Genomic DNA, 22,798 nt, shown 5'->3' with positions numbered 1-22,798 from the left:
AGACCACGCCCAGCACTGCCCTTCAGAAAACAACTTTTGTGCACCTGCCAGGAGATGCACGCGTACGCCGGCACCTTTGAAAATCTGTGTCTCGCCCCTAGAGCTTTTCAAATTCACCCCTATGTGTGCAGGGGTGTATGAGTAAAATGCAGATGTGCGGGGGGGGCGGGGGGGGTGATGCAGCTGTATGTGGAGAGTGTGTTTGTGTGGGTGTCTTCGTGTGGGTGTGGGTGTTTCTGCAGATATGCAGGGGTGGGTGTGTGTGCATGCGTGTGATGCAGATGTGAATGTGTGTGTGTTTGTATGAGTGTGTCTGTGTCCTGAGTGTGTGTAGGGGGGGTGTGTGTGTAGAGGTGGGTGTATCTGCCGTTGTGCAGGAATATGTGTGTTTGTGTATGTGTTAAGCAGATCTGTGTGTGTGTGAGTGTGTGTGGGTGTGTCTGTATCTGTGGACTGAGTGAGTGTGGGTGTGTCTGCCGATGTGCAGGAATATGTGTGTTTGTGTATGTGTTAAGCAGATCTGTGTGTGTGTGAGTGTGTATGGGTGTGTCTGTATCTGTGGACTGAGTGTGTGTGGGTGTGGGTGTGTCTGCCGAGGAGCAGGAATATGTGTGTATGTGTTAAGCAGATCTGTGTGTGTGTGAGTGTGTGTGGGTGTGTCTGTATCTGTGGACTGAGTGAGTGTGGGTGTGGGTGTGTCTGCCGATGTGCAGGAATATGTGTGTTTGTGTATGTGTTAAGCAGATCTGTGTGTGTGTGAGTGTGTGTGGGTGTGTCTGTATCTGTGGACTGAGTGTGTGTGGGTGTGGGTGTGTCTGCCGAGGAGCAGGAATATGTGTGTATGTGTTAAGCAGATCTGTGTGTGTGTGAGTGTGTGTGGGTGTGTCTGTATCTGTGGACTGAGTGAGTGTGGGTGTGGGTGTGTCTGCCGATGTGCAGGAATATGTGTGTTTGTGTATGTGTTAAGCAGATCTGTGTGTGTGTGAGTGTGTGTGGGTGTGTCTGTATCTGTGGACTGAGTGAGTGTGGGTGTGTCTGCCGATGTGCAGGAATATGTGTGTTTGTGTATGTGTTAAGCAGATCTGTGTGTGTGTGAGTGTGTATGGGTGTGTCTGTATCTGTGGACTGAGTGTGTGTGGGTGTGGGTGTGTCTGCCGAGGTGCAGGAATATGTGTGTATGTGTTAAGCAGATCTGTGTGTGTGTGAGTGTGTGTGGGTGTGTCTGTATCTGTGGACTGAGTGTGTGTGGGTGTGGGTGTGTCTGCCGAGGTGCAGGAATATGTGTGTTTGTGTATGTGTTAAGCAGATCTGTGTGTGTGTGAGTGTGTGTGGGTGTGTCTGTATCTGTGGACTGAGTGTGTGTGGGTGTGGGTGTGTCTGCCGAGGTGCAGGAATATGTGTGTTTGTGTATGTGTTAAGCAGATCTGTGTGTGTGTGAGTGTGTATGGGTGTGTCTGTATCTGTGGACTGAGTGTGTGTGGGTGTGGGTGTGTCTGCCGAGGTGCAGGAATATGTGTGTATGTGTTAAGCAGATCTGTGTGTGTGCCTGTATCTGTGGACTGAGTGTGTGTGGGTGTGGGTGTGTCTGCCGAGGTGCAGAAATATGTGTGTATGTGTTAAGCAGATCTGTGTGTGTGCCTGTATCTGTGGACTGAGTGGGTGTGAGTGTGGGTGTGTCTGCCGAGGTGCAGGAATATGTGTGTATGTGTTAAGCAGATCTGTGTGTGTGCCTGTATCTGTGGACTGAGTGTGTGTGGGTGTGGGTGTGTCTGCCGAGGTGCAGGAATATGTGTGTATGTGTTAAGCAGATCTGTGTGTGTGTGAGTGTGTATGGGTGTGCCTGTATCTGTGGACTGAGTGTGTGTGGGTGTGGGTGTGTCTGCCGAGGTGCAGGAATATGTGTGTATGTGTTAAGCAGATCTGTGTGTGTGTGAGTGTGTATGGGTGTGCCTGTATCTGTGGACTGAGTGTGTGTGGGTGTGGGTGTGTCTGCCGAGGTGCAGGAATATGTGTGTATGTGTTAAGCAAATCTGTGTGTGTGCCTGTATCTGTGGACTGAGTGGGTGTGAGTGTGCATGTAGGAGTGAGGGTGTCTGCAGATGTGCGGGGCTGTGTATCTGCGCAGATCTTCGGCTCTCACACTTCTCTTCTTATTTACCTTGGACTCCACATCCAGGAGTTTCACAGAGTTGCTGTTAACCTGCAGTAGCATCTCCTGGGTCCAGATCTTGCCCTTGCCATCCATGGCTGACAGTTTTCGGATGGCATCTTCCACGGTGTGAACGTCATCCTCCTCATTAATGGTGAAGGTCACCAGGTGCTGTGGAAAAATGAGCTGGGTCACTCCAAAGTGATGTTCCAGAAGAGAAACCAGCCAGGTCACTAAGAGATGCTCCAGGAGAGAACTGGCTAGGGATCGTTCTGGGTCTGACACACTATAGTGAGGTATTCCTGTGGGAAGGCTCTGGGTCTGGCACACTATAGTGGGGTATTCCTGTGGGAAGGCTCTGGGTCTGGCACACTATAGTGAGGTATTCCTGTGGGAAGGCTCTGGGTCTGGCACACTATAGCGGGGTATTCCTGTGGGAAGGCTCTGGGTCTGGCGCACTATAGTGAGGTATTCCTGTGGGAAGGCTCTGGGTCTGGCACACTATAGTGGGGTATTCCTGTGGGAAGGCTCTGGGTCTGGCACACTATAGTGGGGTATTCCTGTGGGAAGGCACTGGGTCTGGCACACTATAGTGGGGTATTCCTGTGGGAAGGCTCTGGGTCTGGCACACTATAGCGGGGTATTCCTGTGGGAAGGCTCTGGGTCTGGCACACTATAGCGGGGTATTCCTGTGGGATCGTTCTGGGTCTGGCACACTATAGCGGGGTATTCCTGTGGGATCGTTCTGGGTCTGGCACACTATAGTGGGGTATTCCTGTGGGAAGGCTCTGGGTCTGGCACACTATAGCGGGGTATTCCTGTGGGATCGTTCTGGGTCTGGCACACTATAGCGGGGTATTCCTGTGGGAAGGCTCTGGGTCTGGCACACTATAGCGGGGTATTCCTGTGGGATCGTTCTGGGTCTGGCACACTATAGCGGGGTATTCCTGTGGGAAGGCTCTGGGTCTGGCGCACTATAGTGGGGTATTCCTGTGGGAAGGCTCTGGGTCTGGCACACTATAGTGGGGTATTCCTGTGGGAAGGCTCTGGGTCTGGCGCACTATAGCGGGGTATTCCTGTGGGAACGCTCTGGGTCTGGCACACTATAGTGAGGTATTCCTGTGGGAAGGCTCTGGGTCTGGCGCACTATAGCGGGGTATTCCTGTGGGAACGCTCTGGGTCTGGCACACTATAGTGGGGTATTCCTGTGGGAAGGCTCTGGGTCTGGCGCACTATAGCGGGGTATTCCTGTGGGAACGCTCTGGGTCTGGCACACTATAGTGAGGTATTCCTGTGGGAAGGCTCTGGGTCTGGCGCACTATAGTGAGGTATTCCTGTGGGAAGGCTCTGGGTCTGGCACACTATAGCGGGGTATTCCTGTGGGAACGCTCTGGGTCTGGCACACTATAGTGGGGTATTCCTGTGGGAACGCTCTGGGTCTGGCACACTATAGTGAGGTATTCCTGTGGGAAGGCTCTGGGTCTGGCGCACTATGGCGGGGTATTCCTGTGGGAAGGCTCTGGGTCTGGCGCACTATAGCGGGGTATTCCTGTGGGAAGGCTCTGGGTCTGGCACACTATAGTGAGGTATTCCTGTGGGAAGGCTCTGGGTCTGGCGCACTATAGCGGGGTATTCCTGTGGGAACGCTCTGGGTCTGGCACACTATAGTGAGGTATTCCTGTGGGAAGGCTCTGGGTCTGGCACACTATAGTGAGGTATTCCTGTGGGAAGGCTCTGGGTCTGGCACACTATAGCGGGGTATTCCTGTGGGAAGGCTCTGGGTCTGGCACACTATAGTGAGGTATTCCTGTGGGAAGGCTCTGGGTCTGGCACACTATAGCGGGGTATTCCTGTGGGAAGGCTCTGGGTCTGGCGCACTATAGCGGGGTATTCCTGTGGGAAGGCTCTGGGTCTGGCGCACTATAGCGAGGTATTCCTGTGGGAAGGCTCTGGGTCTGGCACACTATAGTGAGGTATTCCTGTGGGAAGGCTCTGGGTCTGGCGCACTATAGCGGGGTATTCCTGTGGGAAGGCTCTGGGTCGGGCACACTATAGCGAGGTATTCCTGTGGGAAGGCTCTGGGTCTGGCGCACTATAGTGAGGTATTCCTGTGGGAAGGCTCTGGGTCTGGCACACTATAGTGGGGTATTCCTGTGGGAAGGCTCTGGGTCTGGCGCACTATAGCGAGGTATTCCTGTGGGAAGGCTCTGGGTCTGGCGCACTATAGCGAGGTATTCCTGTGGGAAGGCTCTGGGTCTGGCGCACTATAGCGAGGTATTCCTGTGGGAAGGCTCTGGGTCTGGCGCACTATAGCGGGGTATTCCTGTGGGAAGGCTCTGGGTCTGGCGCACTATAGCGGGGTATTCCTGTGAGAAGGCTCTGGGTCGGGCGCACTATAGCGGGGTATTCCTGTGGGAAGGCTCTGGGTCTGATGCACTATAGCGGGGTATTCCTGTGGGAAGGCTCTGGGTCTGGCGCACTATAGCGGGGTATTCCTGTGAGAAGGCTCTGGGTCTGGCACACTATAGCGGGGTATTCCTGTGAGAAGGCTCTGGGTCGGGCGCACTATAGCGGGGTATTCCTGTGAGAAGGCTCTGGGTCGGGCGCACTATAGCGGGGTATTCCTGTGGGAAGGCTCTGGGTCTGGCGCACTATAGCGAGGTATTCCTGTGGGAAGGCTCTGGGTCTGGCGCACTATAGCGGGGTATTCCTGTGAGAAGGCTCTGGGTCGGGCGCACTATAGCGGGGTATTCCTGTGAGAAGGCTCTGGGTCGGGCGCACTATAGCGGGGTATTCCTGTGAGAAGGCTCTGGGTCTGGCGCACTATAGCGGGGTATTCCTGTGGGAAGGCTCTGGGTCTGGCGCACTATAGCGGGGTATTCCTGTGAGAAGGCTCTGGGTCTGGCGCACTATAGCGGGGTATTCCTGTGGGAAGGCTCTGGGTCTGGCGCACTATAGCGGGGTATTCCTGTGGGAAGGCTCTGGGTCTGGCGCACTATAGCGGGGTATTCCTGTGGGAAGGCTCTGGGTCTGGCGCACTATAGCGGGGTATTCCTGTGGGAAGGCTCTGGGTCTGGCGCACTATAGCGAGGTATTCCTGTGGGAAGGCTCTGGGTCTGGCGCACTATAGCGGGGTATTCCTGTGGGAACGCTCTGGGTCTGGCGCACTATAGCGGGGTATTCCTGTGGGAAGGCTCTGGGTCAGGCGCACTATAGCGGGGTATTCCTGTGGGAAGGCTCTGGGTCTGGCTCACTATAGCGGGGTATTCCTGTGGGAAGGCTCTGGGTCTGGCGCACTATAGCGGGGTATTCCTGTGGGAAGGCTCTGGGTCTGGCGCACTATAGCGGGGTATTCCTGTGGGAAGGCTCTGGGTCTGGCGCACTATAGTGGGGTATTCCTGTGGGAAGGCTCTGGGTCTGGCGCACTATAGCGGGGTATTCCTGTGAGAAGGCTCTGGGTCTGGCGCACTATAGTGAGGTATTCCTGTGGGAACGCTCTGGGTCTGGCACACTATAGCGGGGTATTCCTGTGGGAAGGCTCTGGGTCTGGCGCACTATAGTGGGGTATTCCTGTGGGAAGGCTCTGGGTCTGGCGCACTATAGTGAGGTATTCCTGTGGGAAGGCTCTGGGTCTGATGCACTATAGCGGGGTATTCCTGTGGGAAGGCTCTGGGTCTGGCGCACTATAGCGGGGTATTCCTGTGGGAAGGCTCTGGGTCTGGCACACTATAGTGGGGTATTCCTGTGGGAAGGCTCTGGGTCTGGCACACTATAGCGGGGTATTCCTGTGGGAAGGCTCTGGGTCTGGCGCACTATAGCGGGGTATTCCTGTGGGAAGGCTCTGGGTCTGGCGCACTATAGCGGGGTATTCCTGTGGGAAGGCTCTGGGTCTGGCGCACTATAGCGGGGTATTCCTGTGGGAAGGCTCTGGGTCTGGCGCACTATAGCGGGGTATTCCTGTGGGAAGGCTCTGGGTCTGGCGCACTATAGCGGGGTATTCCTGTGGGAAGGCTCTGGGTCTGGCACACTATAGCGGGGTATTCCTGTGAGAAGGCTCTGGGTCTGGCACACTATAGCGGGGTATTCCTGTGGGAAGGCTCTGGGTCTGGCACACTATAGCGGGGTATTCCTGTGGGAAGGCTCTGGGTCTGGCACACTATAGGGGGGGTATTCCTGTGGGAAGGCTCTGGGTCTGGCACACTATAGCGGGGTATTCCTGTGGGAAGGCTCTGGGTCTGGCACACTATAGCGGGGTATTCCTGTGGGAAGGCTCTGGGTCTGGCACACTATAGCGGGGTATTCCTGTGGGAAGGCTCTGGGTCTGGCACACTATAGCGGGGTATTCCTGTGGGAAGGCTCTGGGTCTGGCGCACTATAGCGGGGTATTCCTGTGGGAAGGCTCTGGGTCTGGCGCACTATAGCGGGGTATTCCTGTGGGAAGGCTCTGGGTCTGGCGCACTATAGCGGGGTATTCCTGTGGGAAGGCTCTGGGTCTGGCACACTATAGCGGGGTATTCCTGTGAGAAGGCTCTGGGTCTGGCACACTATAGCGGGGTATTCCTGTGGGAAGGCTCTGGGTCTGGCACACTATAGCGGGGTATTCCTGTGGGAAGGCTCTGGGTCTGGCACACTATAGCGGGGTATTCCTGTGGGAAGGCTCTGGGTCTGGCACACTATAGCGGGGTATTCCTGTGGGAAGGCTCTGGGTCTGGCACACTATAGCGGGGGTATTCCTGTGGGAAGGCTCTGGGTCTGGCACACTATAGCGGGGTATTCCTGTGGGAAGGCTCTGGGTCTGGCACACTATAGCGGGGTATTCCTGTGGGAAGGCTCTGGGTCTGGCGCACTATAGCGGGGTATTCCTGTGGGAAGGCTCTGGGTCTGGCGCACTATAGCGGGGTATTCCTGTGGGAAGGCTCTGGGTCTGGCGCACTATAGCGGGGTATTCCTGTGGGAAGGCTCTGGGTCTGGCACACTATAGTGGGGTATTCCTGTGGGAAGGCTCTGGGTCTGGCACACTATAGCGGGGTATTCCTGTGGGAAGGCTCTGGGTCTGGCACACTATAGCGGGGTATTCCTGTGGGAAGGCTCTGGGTCTGGCGCACTATAGCGGGGTATTCCTGTGGGAAGGCTCTGGGTCTGGCACACTATAGCGGGGTATTCCTGTGGGAAGGCTCTGGGTCTGGCGCACTATAGCGGGGTATTCCTGTGGGAAGGCTCTGGGTCTGGCACACTATAGCGGGGTATTCCTGTGGGAAGGCTCTGGGTCTGGCACACTATAGCGGGGTATTCCTGTGAGAAGGCTCTGGGTCTGGCACACTATAGCGGGGTATTCCTGTGGGAAGGCTCTGGGTCTGGCACACTATAGCGGGGTATTCCTGTGGGAAGGCTCTGGGTCTGGCACACTATAGCGGGGTATTCCTGTGGAAGGCTCTGGGTCTGGCACACTATAGCGGGGTATTCCTGTGGGAAGGCTCTGGGTCTGGCACACTATAGCGGGGTATTCCTGTGGGAAGGCTCTGGGTCTGGCACACTATAGCGGGGTATTCCTGTGGGAAGGCTCTGGGTCTGGCACACTATAGCGGGGTATTCCTGTGGGAAGGCTCTGGGTCTGGCACACTATAGCGGGGTATTCCTGTGGGAAGGCTCTGGGTCTGGCGCACTATAGCGGGGTATTCCTGTGGGAAGGCTCTGGGTCTGGCGCACTATAGCGGGGTATTCCTGTGGGAAGGCTCTGGGTCTGGCACACTATAGCGGGGTATTCCTGTGGGAAGGCTCTGGGTCTGGCACACTATAGCGGGGTATTCCTGTGAGAAGGCTCTGGGTCTGGCACACTATAGTGAGGTATTCCTGTGGGAAGGCTCTGGGTCTGGCACACTATAGTGAGGTATTCCTGTGGGAAGGCTCTGGGTCTGGCGCACTATAGCGGGGTATTCCTGTGGGAAGGCTCTGGGTCTGGCACACTATAGCGGGGTATTCCTGTGGGAAGGCTCTGGGTCTGGCACACTATAGCGGGGTATTCCTGTGGGAAGGCTCTGGGTCTGGCACACTATAGCGGGGTATTCCTGTGGGAAGGCTCTGGGTCTGGCACACTATAGCGGGGGTATTCCTGTGGGAAGGCTCTGGTCTGGCACACTATAGCGGGGTATTCCTGTGGGAAGGCTCTGGGTCTGGCACACTATAGTGAGGTATTCCTGTGGGAAGGCTCTGCGTCTGGCGCACTATAGCGGGGTATTCCTGTGGGAAGGCTCTGGGTCTGGCACACTATAGCGGGGTATTCCTGTGGGAAGGCTCTGGGTCTGGCACACTATAGCGGGGTATTCCTGTGGGAAGGCTCTGGGTCTGGCCACACTATAGCGGGGTATTCCTGTGGGAAGGCTCTGGGTCTGGCACACTATAGCGGGGTATTCCTGTGGGAAGGCTCTGGGTCTGGCACACTATAGCGGGGTATTCCTGTGGGAAGGCTCTGGGTCTGGCACACTATAGCGGGGTATTCCTGTGGGAAGGCTCTGGGTCTGGCACACTATAGCGGGGTATTCCTGTGGGAAGGCTCTGGGTCTGGCACACTATAGCGGGGTATTCCTGTGGGAAGGCTCTGGGTCTGGCACACTATAGTGGGGTATTCCTGTGTGAAGGCTCTGGGTCTGGCACACTATAGTGAGGTATTCCTGTGGGAAGGCTCTGGGTCTGGCACACTATAGTGGGGTATTCCTGTGTGAAGGCTCTGGGTCTGGCACACTATAGTGGGGTATTCCTGTGTGAAGGCTCTGGGTCTGGCACACTGTGCTGACTTTGCTGCCAGTTTTTTCACTGCACAATGCTTTCTCGGTACAGGCTGTGCTAAGGAGATTTTGCCTCAGGGCATCCACTAGGCCACTTACATTCACTTGGTACTGGGAGACGTCAGCCATGACAAAGTTAGAGTACTTCTTCCTCTGCTCTGTGGGATCAGAAAAGAAAGTGGAGAGTCAGTGCCCGGTACCAGGTCAGAACCATGGTTAGGAGACCGTCTCGGGCTCCTGTCCAGGCCCACCCCGGAATCCCCCTGGAGGAGCAGGATAAGAAAACTGGCTGCTACCACCCTCCCTCTTCACCCTGCCTCACTGTCTCCCGCTCCCGCCCCTCCACCACCTACCAGAGGCCCAGGCTTCCTGCACTTCCAGCTGTCCCAGGCGGTTCCCGCCTGCACGCTCTCTCTGCCCCCCCCCTCCCCCCCCCCCAAATCCTTGTGACCTTGGGCAAGTCATTTCAATCTCCAGTGCCTCAGGTACAAGCTTGGCTTGTCAGCCCTCTGGGGACAGAAGAAGCGACAGTACCTGAAAGCAACCCTCTCCGAAGTGGCTGTCCCCCAGCAGAAAAGGCAGAATTTAAACCTGCGTTAGTGGGACGTGGCCCTTTCGGAACTCGGAGCTTTCCGAGAACCTCCCGAAACGTCCCTGGAAGAAAAGGATTGGCAAGCCCTGACTTTTAGACTGGACTTGCACGAGGCCTGGGGGTTGTTCCCAAAGTCAGGGATTTTTTTTTTTTTTAAAGTTTGGCGTTTGCGGGGCGGGGGAGGGGATTCAAGGCGGTTCGTGGCCAGGTCTTGACAGCAAGGGCTGGGGGGAAGGTTTCCTTTTGCAGGCAAGGGAGAGCCAAGATTTTGCTCTGAGGTTTAGGGCTGCTTGGGCCGGTTAGACGGGATAGGTGAGGCATGGGGTGGAGCGGAGTGAACTTAAAACAAGTATGGGGCACATCCTTCATGCTGGGAGAGAGAGAGAGAGAGAGATAGAGAGGACTACAAGAAAAAGAGACAAGCACGGACAATCAAAAGAAGACAAGATCGTGCACAGTCCACACACACACTGGGGACAGGCTCCTGCCTGCGGCATCCCAGGCACATACGGCAGGGCGGACAGGTGCCCAGGCTGGGCAAACGGGAGGCAGCTCTGTCACAGGCTTCTTCTCAGCTGCTCTCTCCAGGGCACCTCCCTTGGCAAACTCCCCTGCCAGGAAGGACAGGACGCGGCTGGCCCCGAGCTGCACATGTGAACCCACGTGCCTGCCCTCAGCTCACGGGAGAGGCACCCAACTGTCACTGCAGCGCCAGGCAGAGGGGACGCCGGCTGCCCACCCACCCCCTTTCCTAGGGCGCAGCATGGAGGCAGGGAGTATGGGGAACAAAGAGGGGCAAAGCTCAGCCATTGCGGTGCCAGCCAAGCACTGATCGCTGGAGGATCTCAAGCACTGCTACAAACTCCCCCCCCCCCGCACACCCAGCGCTCCTGCACCATTCCCTTCAGCGCCTCCTGCTGGGAGAGGCTGGGACTGCAGGAGCTGTGACTCCCCCACACCCAGCGCTCCTGCACCATTCCCTACAGCGCCTCCTGCTGGGAGAGGCTGGGACTGCAGGAGCTGTGACTCCCCCACACCCAGCGCTCCTGCACCATTCCCTACAGCGCCTCCTGCTGGGAGAGGCTGGGACTGCAGGAGCGGTGACTCCCCCACACCCAGCGCTCCTGCACCATTCCCTTCAGCGCCTCCTGCTGGGAGAGGCTGGGACTGCAGGAGCGGTGACTCCCCGCACACCCAGCGCTCCTGCACCATTCCCTACAGCACCTCCTGCTGGGAGAGGCTGGGACTGCAGGAGCTGTGACTCCCCCACACCCAGCGCTCCTGCACCATTCCCTACAGCGCCTCCTGCTGGGAGAGGCTGGGACTGCAGGAGCTGTGACTCCCCCACACCCAGCGCTCCTGCACCATTCCCTACAGCGCCTCCTGCTGGGAGAGGCTGGGACTGCAGGAGCGGTGACTCCCCGCACACCCAGCGCTCCTGCACCATTCCCTACAGCGCCTCCTGCTGGGAGAGGCTGGGACTGCAGGAGCTGTGACTCCCCCACACCCAGCGCTCCTGCACCATTCCCTACAGCGCCTCCTGCTGGGAGAGGCTGGGACTGCAGGAGCTGTGACTCCCCCACACCCAGCGCTCCTGCACCATTCCCTACAGCGCCTCCTGCTGGGAGAGGCTGGGACTGCAGGAGCTGTGACTCCCCCACACCCAGCGCTCCTGCACCATTCCCTACAGCGCCTCCTGCTGGGAGAGGCTGGGACTGCAGGAGCTGTGACTCCCCCACACCCAGCGCTCCTGCACCATTCCCTTCAGCGCCTCCTGCTGGGAGAGGCTGGGACTGCAGGCGGTGTGACTCCCCCACACCCAGCGCTCCTGCACCATTCCCTACAGCGCCTCCTGCTGGGAGAGGCTGGGACTGCAGGACCTGTGACCCCCCCACACCCAGCGCTCCTGCACCATTCCCTACAGCGCCTCCTGCTGGGAGAGGCTGGGACTGCAGGAGCGGTGACTCCCCCACACCCAGCGCTCCTGCACCATTCCCTACAGCGCCTCCTGCTGGGAGAGGCTGGGACTGCAGGAGGTGTGACTCTCCCACACCCAGCGCTCCTGCACCATTCCCTACAGCACCTCCTGCTGAGAGAGACTGGGACTGCAGGAGCTGTGACTCCCCCACACCCAGCGCTCCTGCACCATTCCCTACAGCGCCTCCTGGGAGAGGCTGGGACTGCAGGAGCGGTGACTCCCCCACACCCAGCGCTTCTGCACCATTCCCTACAGCGCCTCCTGCTGGGAGAGGATGGGACTGCAGGAGCTGTGACTCCCCCACACCCAGCGCTCCTGCACCATTCCCTACACCACCTCCTGGTGAGAGAGACTGGGACTGCAGGAGCTGTGACTCCTCCACACCCAGCGCTCCTGCACCATTCCCTACAGCGTCTCCTGCTGGGAGAGGCTGGGACTGCAGGAGCTGTGACTCCCCCACCATTCCCTACAGTGCCTCTTGCTCATGTCCTCACATTTTTCCTGACTTTAATCACCTGGCAGAGATCCACACCAGAACATCCGTCACTCCCTCACACAGGTGGAGAGAAAGGAAGCAATGGGCGTGACTGCCTTACATTCTCCAAATGAAATACCAGGAGCTGCCCGGTAACTGTGTTTGCTCTGCAGGCTACCAGAGAGATCTCTCACCAATCCCAAACAGCACTGGGCTATGGAGGAGAGCCGGAGGCAGGCCCCAGGGCCTCCTCCAGCCACAGAATCACAAATTATCCATCACCTGTTGCCACCCTCCCCGTTGCACTCTCCAGCAGCCCTGAAGCATGTGTCCCTGTGACATCAGAGTCCTCTGCTTATGAGGTCACAGCCCTTCACAGTCAGAGTTCACAAGCAAGGCCTGCCACAGGATATCAGAGGAATTCGACAATGAATGCCACCTGGTTCCTGTCATCCTCAGCACAAAATTTAGCTCTAGTACCACGGAGGTCCCTCTGGTGACAGAGCCAGAATAATAATCCTGCAGGCCAGAAGCTAAGAGAAATGAGAACCTTTAGGTGTTTTTCAGTTTAGAAAAGCAGATCTCCATCAGAGCCCCATGCGGGCGTCATCACACTGATATATGCAAAGAATGAATACAGCACGGACAGCTGAAGAGCAGATCTCCATCAGAGCCCCGTGCAGGTGTCACACTGATATATGCAAAGAATGAATACAGCACGGACAGCTGAAGAGCAGATCTCCATCAGAGCCCCGTGCAGGTGTCACACTGATACACATAAAGCATGAATACAGCACAGAGAGATGAAGAGCAGATCTTCATCAGAGCCCCATGCAGGAGTCACACAGATACACATAAAGCATGAATACAGCACAGAGAGATGAAGAGCAGATCTTCATCAGAGCCCCATGCAGGAGTCACATTGATACACCTAAAGCATGAATTCAGCACAGACAGCTGAAGAGCCTGCTGGGAGATGGAGTCCTTGTGCTCGTCTTCAGGCGAAATCAGAACTACGAGTCCCAGCATGCCACGGGAGGAAACTCTGGTCTGGCTCAGCCCATTCCCTGAGGATGTGGGATTGTGGGGGCAAGCCCACCCGAGCTGCTCGCACATCCTTGACATCCAAAACCCAGGGGCAGGTAGTGGGGAGGGACTTACCGTATATGGACCTTGCGCTTGGCTTTCCGACCCCATTGATGCTGCAGTAGGAGGGAGAAAGAGGGTCATTGTTAATGGACTGCGTTATTCTTTTACTCCGTGCCCACTTCATGGCAAGATGTGTACAGACGATCGACTCAGGAAAGTTCCCCCACCGTGACCCGTTTCTGCCCTCTTGGTGCTTCTCATGCGAATGGAGCAAAAGCCAGGACCTGGATCCGCCTGCTAGGGAGTCCCAGGGCAAGAGGGCGATCCTGGGTGAGGGGTGCAGCTCTCCTGGCTTTGCATAGCCCGCTAGCCGACCTCTGATCTGTACAGATGCCTTCGGCTTCCTTTCGTGTCCCCAGATCCCTCTCAGTTGTCCCTGGAAAACCTCTTCCCCCCCCCCCCCCCCCCAACGTTTGGCCCAGTTCACCCGCCACGGCCCTGCAGGGGGGGCCGCTGGACGGCCGCGCTCCCTACGTATTTCTTCTTCTCGTGGCCACCATCCGGAGCTGTCCCGGCGAAGCGCCCGACGCTGCCGCTCGGGATCGTGGAGCACGCATCCGGCACCTCCCCACCTCCCATCTCCCTGCACGGGGGGGGGGGCGAGTTGCTCTTCTCTGGATCCTTTCCCGTCCCTTGGTTGCACCTTCCGCCTGGCTCTACCGAATGCCTGCAGCAGGCTCTCCAGAGTCAGCCCAGAACCTCACCTTCTCCAGGCCACCGAACCCCCTTGGTGGCTCGGATCACGGGCTCCCTAATTTAACCGTCTCTTCAACATGAAACCTAAACCAGTCTGGGAAAGGCGGCGAGCTCTATGGAGCAGGGGCCGTCTCTCACGTGTGTCTGTGTAGTGCTGCAGCATAGGACTTGCTTGTAGCACTACAAATATGAGCATTAGGGGCAGCAACAAGAAAAGGTGAAGAACGATTCAGAGGCGGGGAGAGACAGTGAGATACAGAGAGAGAGAGAGAGACATGGACAGAAACAACAGGAATGTTTCCTTGATCTCTGCTTTTAACAAAAAACAGAACATACCCATCTGGGGAAGTCATCCTGCAGCCGAAGGCTCTTCACCCTAAAGAGACAGATAAGAGCAGATCACACACCACATACAGTGCACCGGGCTTCTCCTCTCATGTACCTCAGCCCCTATCGCTCTGCACGGATAGGACCTACCGATTTCCCTCTCTCTATCTCTGTAAAGCAGTTACAGGGGACCCGTCTTGTCCTGTCCTGCACCCTCCAGCCTCTATAAGGATGTTCCATGGGGTTTGGGTGGCGTTAGATACACTAAGTCTCTGTATAATTTATTCTGATGGGCCAAGAGATCGGCAGGTGCTGTTCCATTTCCCACTGAAGCTCAGAGAGAGTGCACTACATATTTGGAAACGCTTGCATATTTCACAATAGCATTAAGGAAGCCTCCCTGACCGGGTTTATACCAAGCAGAAATCTGAAAGGGCATCTTCGTGTCCTCTGACCCCCCCCCCCCCCCCCCCATCAGCACTGATTCTCAAACCTCACAGGTCTCACTGTAGGTGCCTGTGCATGTGGGGGGGGGGTGGGGGTGGGGTACAGATCCCTGACAAGACCACACCAATTCCTTTACGCGGTTTCACTGCTTGCACCTCCCTGTTCGTGGTCTGTGCGTTCATACTTTCGTGTGCCAAAGCGAATGCCCCCGGCCGATCACCGACGGCATCACATCTGGACGACGGTTTGCAGTCCTGCTCTTCTCTGGGTTATGGACATAGACTGGAGGGAGAGGGAGCCAGAGCTTGCTGCGGTTGAGACTGAGCAAAAAAAAGGGGATTTTGCCTGCCGGAATTGTGGCCCCCATGGGGGTCTCCACACCGAAATGGATCGCACAGTCTTTTGCACAACTGAGGATTTTGGCCGCATGCAGTGTATAAACTGGAGACTGAATCTGATCAGTCGGGACTGGACATATCCCGCAGGAAAAGTATCCTTTCCGCTCAACACCGGCCAGAACATGGGATCACACATTACAGATATAGGGACACAGGTGGAATTTAAAAAAATATCTATAGCTCCTAAGCAATTGCCCTGGACAAGTTGCCTGATGGGTCAGACCATGTGACCCATAGGGTCACAGATGCTGCTATAGTCTAGAGTTGTGCCATACGTTTTTGAGTGCTTGGAAGAGATACGATTACTGGTATACACGATATTTTCGATCCGGATCAATAACATGGACATCTTGCCGCTGTAATAAGTATTGGATATCAGAGCAGCTGAGCACCATCCTGCAGGGGAGAGGCAAAATGGCCTCCTTAGAGGCATTAAATCACCTGCAAACCCCCTCGGCAGGGTCAACAACCAATACGGCAAAAATGGGGATACTCTCCCAGACCCGAGATCTGTGACTGGGATCTGCTACAGAGGGGAACAGAAAGATATTGTTACCAGGGGCGGATTGGCCTATCGGGGGATCGGGCATCCCCCCGGTGGGCCGATCGCTCCAGTCACGTGGTCTGCCGTGCGCGGCCGTGACCGAGCTGCGCTTGGCCGACCACGTGACGTGTCCTGGGCCGGCCTGGGTGGCGAATCCCCGGGCCGGTCCGACATCGTGAGTCCGCCGCTGATTGCTACTTTGCCTCTGGTCCAGGTCCAATCCACCATCTACCTGCCCACCATTGTGTGAACTCTGGAGCATCAGACAACTCTTATCGTATGGGTCCCGAGAAGAGGGTTACACCTGTTTCGCTTTCTTTTTGGATTTGCTGTCCTTGAGGTGACACCAGAATGTGAATATTCTTGTTTGCATGGCTGAGTAGTAAGGGGAAGCTGCATCCATTGCTGGGGGGGGGCGGATTCTGGGGACGCGGAGGATCGGTTTGCAGACCTGGACCGGAGGGTCTCCAAATGGGTTCATTTTGCGCTCACCGTGATGGGTGTGAACCTCGCTCACGCGCCAGGGTACATCGGGTACCATCTCAAGCTGTTCTGTTCACTGCTCGTGCTTGCCTCAGTACTAGAATTGCGACAAAATGAGCTTCCTTCACAGTGTGGGGAGATCATTGAAATAGATATTAAAGGGGGGAGGGAAAGGGGCCTCACGCAACATCCCTAGCTGCCTCCTGCCTACGGGTGAGTTCACTTTCCCTTACAGCTGATGGAATAATACATTCGTTGAATCCCCCTTCATTCCCATTTGCAGTAGTCTGAGTCTGGGGTACCAGACAGAATCAAAAGCTTTTTTAAAGTCAGCAAAACATGGAAATATTCTCCCAGAAGAGGACTTTTTTTTTTTACGTATTCTCTCTCTATGGATGTTATGGGGGTCGGAGAAGAGGAGGAGCTCAACACTTCAAGTCCAAGCTTCTCCATGTGTATTCCTTCCACAAGCAGGGAATAAAGACCATCCCCGGGCATTTCTATCCCTTCTATCTCACTGCATCACACACTGCAGGGAATAAAGACCATCCCCGGGCATTTCTATCCCTTCTATCTCACTGCATCACACACTGCAGGGAATAAAGACCATCCCCCGGTATTTCTATCCCTGCTATCTCACTGTATCACACACTGCAGGGAATAAAGACCATCCCTGGGCATTTCTATCCCTGCCATCTCACTGCATCACACACTGCAGGGAATAAAGACCATCCCCGGGCATTTCTATCCCTGCTATCTCACTGTATCACACACTGCAGGGAATAAAGACCATCCCCGGGCATTTCTATCCCTTCTATCTCACTGCATCACACACTGCAGGGAATAAAGACCATCCCCGGGCATTTCTATCCCTGCTATCTCACTGTATCACACAGTGCAGGTAATAAAGACCATCCCTGGGCATTTCTATCCCTGCTATCTCACTGCATCACACACTGCAGGGAATAAAGACCATCCCCGGGCATTTCTATCCTTTCTATCTCACTGCATCACACACTGCAGGTAAAAAAAACACCTTCCACGGGTGTTTCTGTCCCTTCTATCTCACTGCATCACACACTGCAGGTAAAAAAAACACCTTCCACGGGTGTTTCTGTCCCTTCTATCTCACTGTATCACACACTGCAGGTAAAAAAACACCTTCCACGGGTGTTTCTGTCCCTTCTATCTCACTGTATCACACACTGCAGGTAAAAAAACACCTTCCACGGGTGTTTCTGTCCTTTCTATCTCACTGTATCACACACTGCAGGTAAAAAAACACCTTCCACGGGTGTTTCTGTCCCTTCTATCTCACTGTATTACACACTGCAGGTAAAACACCTTCCACGGGTGTTTCTGTCCCTTCTATCTCACTGTATTACACACTGCAGGTAAAAAAAAACACCTTCCACGTGTGTTTCTGTCCCTTCTATCTCACTGTATTACACACTGCAGGTAAAAAAACACCTTCCACGTGTGTTTCTGTCCCTTCTATCTCACTGTATCACACACTGCAGGTAAAAAAAACACCTTCCACGGCTGTTTCTGTCCTTTCTATCTCACTGTATCACACACTGCAGGTAAAAAACACCTTCCACGGGTGTTTCTGTCCTTTCTATCTCACTGTATCACACACTGCAGGTAATAAAGACCATCCCCGGGCATTTCTATCCCTTCCTATCTCACTGTATCACATGGTGCAGGGAATAAAGACCATCCCTAGGTGTTTCTATCCCTTCTACCTCACTGTATCACATGGTGCAGGGAATAAAGACCATCCCTAGGTGTTTCTATCCCTTCTACCTCACTGTATCACATGGTGCAGGGAATAAAGACCATCCCTAGGCGTTTCTATCCCTTCTACCTCACTGTATCACATGGTGCAGGGAATAAAGACCATCCCCAGGTGTTTCTATCCCTTCTACCACACTGTATCACATGGTGCAGGGAATAAAGACCATCCCAGCACATTACTGTCCTTTCTGTCTCTAGGCAGACTGGATGGGCCTTAAGATCCTTATCTGCCATCAGATTCCATGTTTCTATTTTGAAATTATTCTTATTACTATTTACTTAGCTCCCACCTTGTCACTGGTAGGTCAATCCAGCCACACAATGCACTTTGGAGCTCATGGTCCTCGATTCTTCCTCAGGGAATTCACACAAGTTGCCACTTGGGGCAACTTATTTTAAAAGCATATTTCTGTTAGCAAAACTGTGATTAAGTCCTCTCCCCTGCCTCAGCCCCTCAAACAGAGAAGCTGTCGCACTCCAATGACATCACTGAGGTTTTGTCACTCTGCAGGAGCCCTGGCATGACATCATAAGCCACAAGTGGGTACAAGTCAGCGGGGTTACAGATCCCAGCCCTGCGCCAAGTCACCATGGCTAGCATACTGCTAGGCTGGAATTACCAGTTCCAGTGTGGATTTTCCCTCAAGGATCCCCTGTGTACCGCCCTGCTGCAATTTCTCTATCCTACATCCCTTTCTAAGGGTTATCACACCATCTAACGTGATATACCCCTCTCTCAAGGTTACCTACCACACCCCCAGCTGTAGCACACACCTCTCTCGGGTTTATTACATACCCTGTGATATAATACATCCCTCTACTGGGTTATCATACCCCTCTGCTAGAATAACCCCTCTCCTGGGTTCACACACCCTTCTTTCAGGTTATTATACCCTTTGATATAATAAAGCCCTCTCTTGGGTGTTATATACAAACCGTGTCTTGCTATATTACGCTTTCTTTTTGGAATTCTTATACTGATATGCTACTTCGCACTCTTACTATTATAATGCAGTGATATAACATCTCTTCCTCAATGTAAAGCTCAGTTAACAGATACTGAGAAATACCCACTCCTTTACAAAACTGCCCCTCTCCAGTATAGTCTCCCTGCCTGTCCCCCCTTCTCCAGCTCTCGTCCTACCTGTCTCTGCTCCTTCCAGAGCACCTCTACCCTCACTCTCTCCCCAGTGCTCTCTTCCATAATCTCAGTTTGTTTATTTAGGCTAATCCCAGGGTTAGATTTCCAGGCTCTCACACCTGTAAAGCCATGGAGGAAAATGTGTGCCCCCCTCCCACACGCCAAGCCAGGCCCGGTTCAGCGCTCACCCTCAGAGCGTCTCAGAAGCGTCCCAGTACACCGAGTTAAAAATTAATCTCTTTCTCCCAACCAGAAAGGCTCCCTCCGCAGTGAGAAAGTTTGGGAAGCAGCCCAAGGTCATGTGGAGAGGAGAAGCAAGCTAGGACCAGGCTGCATAAACACCCTTCCAAGGTACGGCTGCTACATTCAAGAAGGCTTTAAAGGAGTCTGGGAGAGCTACTCTCACCCACCCCTTTTTCAAATCCCCGGGCATCTTCCAACATTCGGGCCGATACAGTAAAAGTCACGGGAGAGCGGGCAAACGCCCGCTCTCCTGTGCGTGCGATTCACTAAATTAATTTATTTAAATTAGGACCCACGGCAAAAAGAGGCGCTAGGGACACTAGCGCGTCCCTAGCGTCTCTTTTTGGACAGGAGCGGCGGCTGTCAGCGGGTTTGACAGCCGATGCTCAATTTTGCCAGCGGTGGTTCTCGAGCCCGCTGACAGCCACGGGTTCGGAAAGCGGACGCAAAATTGAGCGTCCGGTTTTCAACCCGTGAGCCGCGGGCCCATTTCAAAAATTTTTTTTTTTTAAATTGTTATCTTTTTTTTTTTTAACTTTGGGGGCCTTCGACTTAATATCTCCATGATATTAAGTCAGAGGGTGTACAGAAAAGCAGTTTTTACTGCTTTTCTGTGCACTTCCCCGGCGCCGGCAGAAATTAACGCCTGCCTTTGGGTAGGCGCTAATTTCTTAAAGTAAAATGTGCGGCTTGGCTGCACATTTTGCTTTCTGAATCCCGCGGGAATACCTAATAGGGCCATCAATATGCATTTGCATGTTGCGGGCGCTATTAGGTTCTGAGGGTTGGACGCGTGTTTTCGACGCGCTATTACCCCTTACTGAATAAGGGGTAAAGCTAGCGTGTCGAAAACACACGTCCAATCACGGGTTAACAGTGCGCTCTGCTGGAGCACACTGTACTGTATCGGCCTGATTATTAGAAGTCATGGAAAACCAAGCCATGCTGGGGCCTGGGAATCTGAGAGACTCTTTCGCCAGCCAATTTCATTACAAGCATGACCAGCTGACTCCAGGTCATCAGGGACAGGGCGGTCCGGTCCTGCTTCTACAGCTCCCACTTTTAGGGCATCTCTGGCATTCACACAAAGGGGAGGGACTGGTTGAATTAGCACTGGAAGCCCCAGTTATGCAGGCTTTAACCCTAGCTATTGAAACATAGAACATGACAGCAGCTAAAGACCTTAGAGCCCATCCAGGCTGTCCATCCACACCTGCTGCTTAGTTTAATAGCCCCTTCCCTCTGCCTCAGAGATCCCTTGTGCTTGTTCCATGTTTTCTTGAATTCAGATTCTGTCCTTGTCTCCACCACCATCACAGGAAGGCTATTCCCCGCGTACATCACCCTCTCTGTAAAGAAATATTTCATTAGGTTACTCCTGAGTCTACCCCCTTTCACCCTCATTCCATGACCCCTCAAGTCTAGAGCCTCCTTTCCTTTGAAAGAGGTTCACCTCCTGGCATTGGAAACCCTGAAGTTAATTAAATGTCTCTATTACTAAAATATATCACTTGTTAGTTATGGAACAGATGTCATGTTCCATATAATGGATATATGGCTTCCATATATTTCACAATTGAACCCACAAAACGCATAGCCAAATTTTGAATGACTTTTATCTGAACAATATTAATCTACAGCCTAACCTGGAGGAGGATGGGTTGGGGTGGAAGGGATAGGGAAGTGGGGCTCCATGTTGCTCACTGGTTAACTTGTGTATTTGTTACTGTGTTCTGTGAACTTGTTTTATTGTATTATTATTGGAAAATAATAAAAACAGATTTAAAATAAATGTCTCTATTATATCTCGCCTTTCCTCCAGGGTGTACAGGTTTAGATCTTTAAGGCTATCCCTATGTGCTTTAGAAAGAAGCCCACTGACCATTTTAGTAGCCCCCTCTGCACCGACTCCATCCTGTTCCTATCCTTCTGAAGGTGCGATCTCCAGCATTGGGCACAGTGAGGTCTCACCAGGGACCTGTACAGGGGCAGTGTCACCTCCCTTTTCCTGCTGACCAGTCCTCTCCCTCTGCAGCCAAGCATCTTTCTGGCTTTTGCCATCACCTTAGTCACCTGTTTGTCCACCTTAAGATCATCAGATACGATCACCCCCAGATCACAATCTTGTTTTATGCACAGAAAAACTTCACCCTGGGGATTTTGTAGCCCAAATGCATAAGCTTGCATTTTTTAGCATTAAATCTTAACTGCCAGACTCTACCCTGATCCTTAAGCTTCTCAAGCTTGCCCATTCGTCCGTCTCTGCTTGGAAAAATATAAAAACAGTGTCTCGAAAGTAAACTTTGTTCTCCCTTGCCTGCCTGGGCATGTCGACTGGGAACTCCTTGAGGGCTTCTAGGGGAAAATCAGGGGGCCAGGAGGTGTGTGGGGGAGGGAGGCGTGCGAGAAGAAGCACAGAGGGGAGAGAAGCTTAAACTCCTCAAAACAGAGGGAGACTCATAACATGGCCTGGTCTGCTGCCCCAATCTCCAGCTTCTTCCTAGCTACACTGTCTGAAGTTGGCCAACTCTGTTGAGATTGATCTGGTTAAAAGGAAGTTTCCAGGTGCCTTCTTCCTGGCACCCTGCCTCCAACAGTGGCCAAGCCGGATCACTCGGAAGCACCAGGCAAATCTTAATGGGGAGATCCTTCCTAGCCCCCCCCCAGCCTGTTAGACCTCCCAGAAGTAAGAGGTGACGAACCGCACACCTGCCAGGCTAATAAGGGTTTAATGGACCTGTCCAAGCCTTTCAACCCCACTATGCCACACGCCTCAACCATGTCCTCTGGCAACAGATTCCACAGCTTGATGATGGTGCCTGGGCTAAAGAAAACACAACAAAAAGAATTCTCTTAACTACAAAAGGGAAAGAAAACTTACCGGAGGCCAAACCGCACGGCTCCAACAGAAATGCAGCCCGTTTGATCCTAGTGGTCAGGGGCTGGCACGCAGGGGCATTTCCTCGCCTGCTCCTCCCTCCTCGGCGGCGCTGGCAGGACTCCGGGTGCCACAGGTGTGCGTGCCTGCTGCCGCCTGCCTCTCTCTCTCTCTCTCTGGCTGCACCGAGCAGAGACTAAAGCAGTGACACACACTCACCCGCGTGCGAGGGGGACACTCCCTCGCACTGTCACATTCCACAGGGGTTGGGAAAGAAGGCTGTCACACAGGCCACTTGACAGCAAACTCAAAGCCACTTCGCCCAGCAACATCCTCGCTGCTGCTGCTGCCAAGGGCTGGAAACAATGTGAGCAGAGATTGCACCCAGCTGCCTACACTCCCCACCTCCCGGCCCAGCAACGCACACTCTCAGGCCAGGCAAACACACACAGCTCTGGGACTATATGGATACAGGGACCCACAGTCATGCAAGGCACAGGCCTTCGCTGGGGAAAACGAGAGGGGCTGCGAGGCGGGAATGAGGTGCACTGGCAGCGCTAGGTCTGTGGAGGCCCCAGTACTTGAATAGTGGGGAGGGAGGGGTGTTGCAGGGCAGGAATTGAGTGTGTCTGGGAGTGGGGGTGGGGGTATCAGTAGTAGAACAGCAGGGGCTGCCAGGGGGCAGGGGAGAGGTGCATCAGTAGATGAAATATGGTAAA

At 54.2% G+C, this 22,798-nt stretch overlaps 1 protein-coding gene across 2 annotated transcripts in view; it reads right to left on the bottom strand.

The window, feature by feature from the left end:
- The window catches only part of EPS8L1 (EPS8 like 1), a 34,014-nt gene extending 11,578 nt beyond the window's left edge, over positions 1-22,436 (bottom strand). Inside the window, exons 1-5 of one of the 2 annotated variants that reach the window (XM_029585023.1) lie at positions 22,083-22,436; positions 14,158-14,197; positions 13,138-13,178; positions 9,031-9,089; positions 2,159-2,320 (exon numbers count right to left, since the gene is read on the bottom strand). In XM_029585023.1, coding sequence (XP_029440883.1) covers positions 2,159-2,320; positions 9,031-9,089; positions 13,138-13,178; positions 14,158-14,174 — 279 coding nt within the window. In that variant the 5' untranslated portion in view covers positions 14,175-14,197; positions 22,083-22,436. The remainder of the gene's footprint in view (positions 1-2,158; positions 2,321-9,030; positions 9,090-13,137; positions 13,179-14,157; positions 14,198-22,082) is intronic. The other variant, XM_029585022.1, reaches the window with a different exon arrangement.
- Positions 22,437-22,798: the final 362 nt, after the last annotated feature.

The sequence above is a fragment of the Rhinatrema bivittatum genome, chromosome 19 (assembly GCF_901001135.1).
Source record: "Rhinatrema bivittatum chromosome 19, aRhiBiv1.1, whole genome shotgun sequence".
NCBI classification, from domain to species: domain Eukaryota; kingdom Metazoa; phylum Chordata; class Amphibia; order Gymnophiona; family Rhinatrematidae; genus Rhinatrema; species Rhinatrema bivittatum.
Note: the sequence above shows the minus strand (reverse complement) of the source record. Positions and strands in the feature narration are given on the sequence as shown.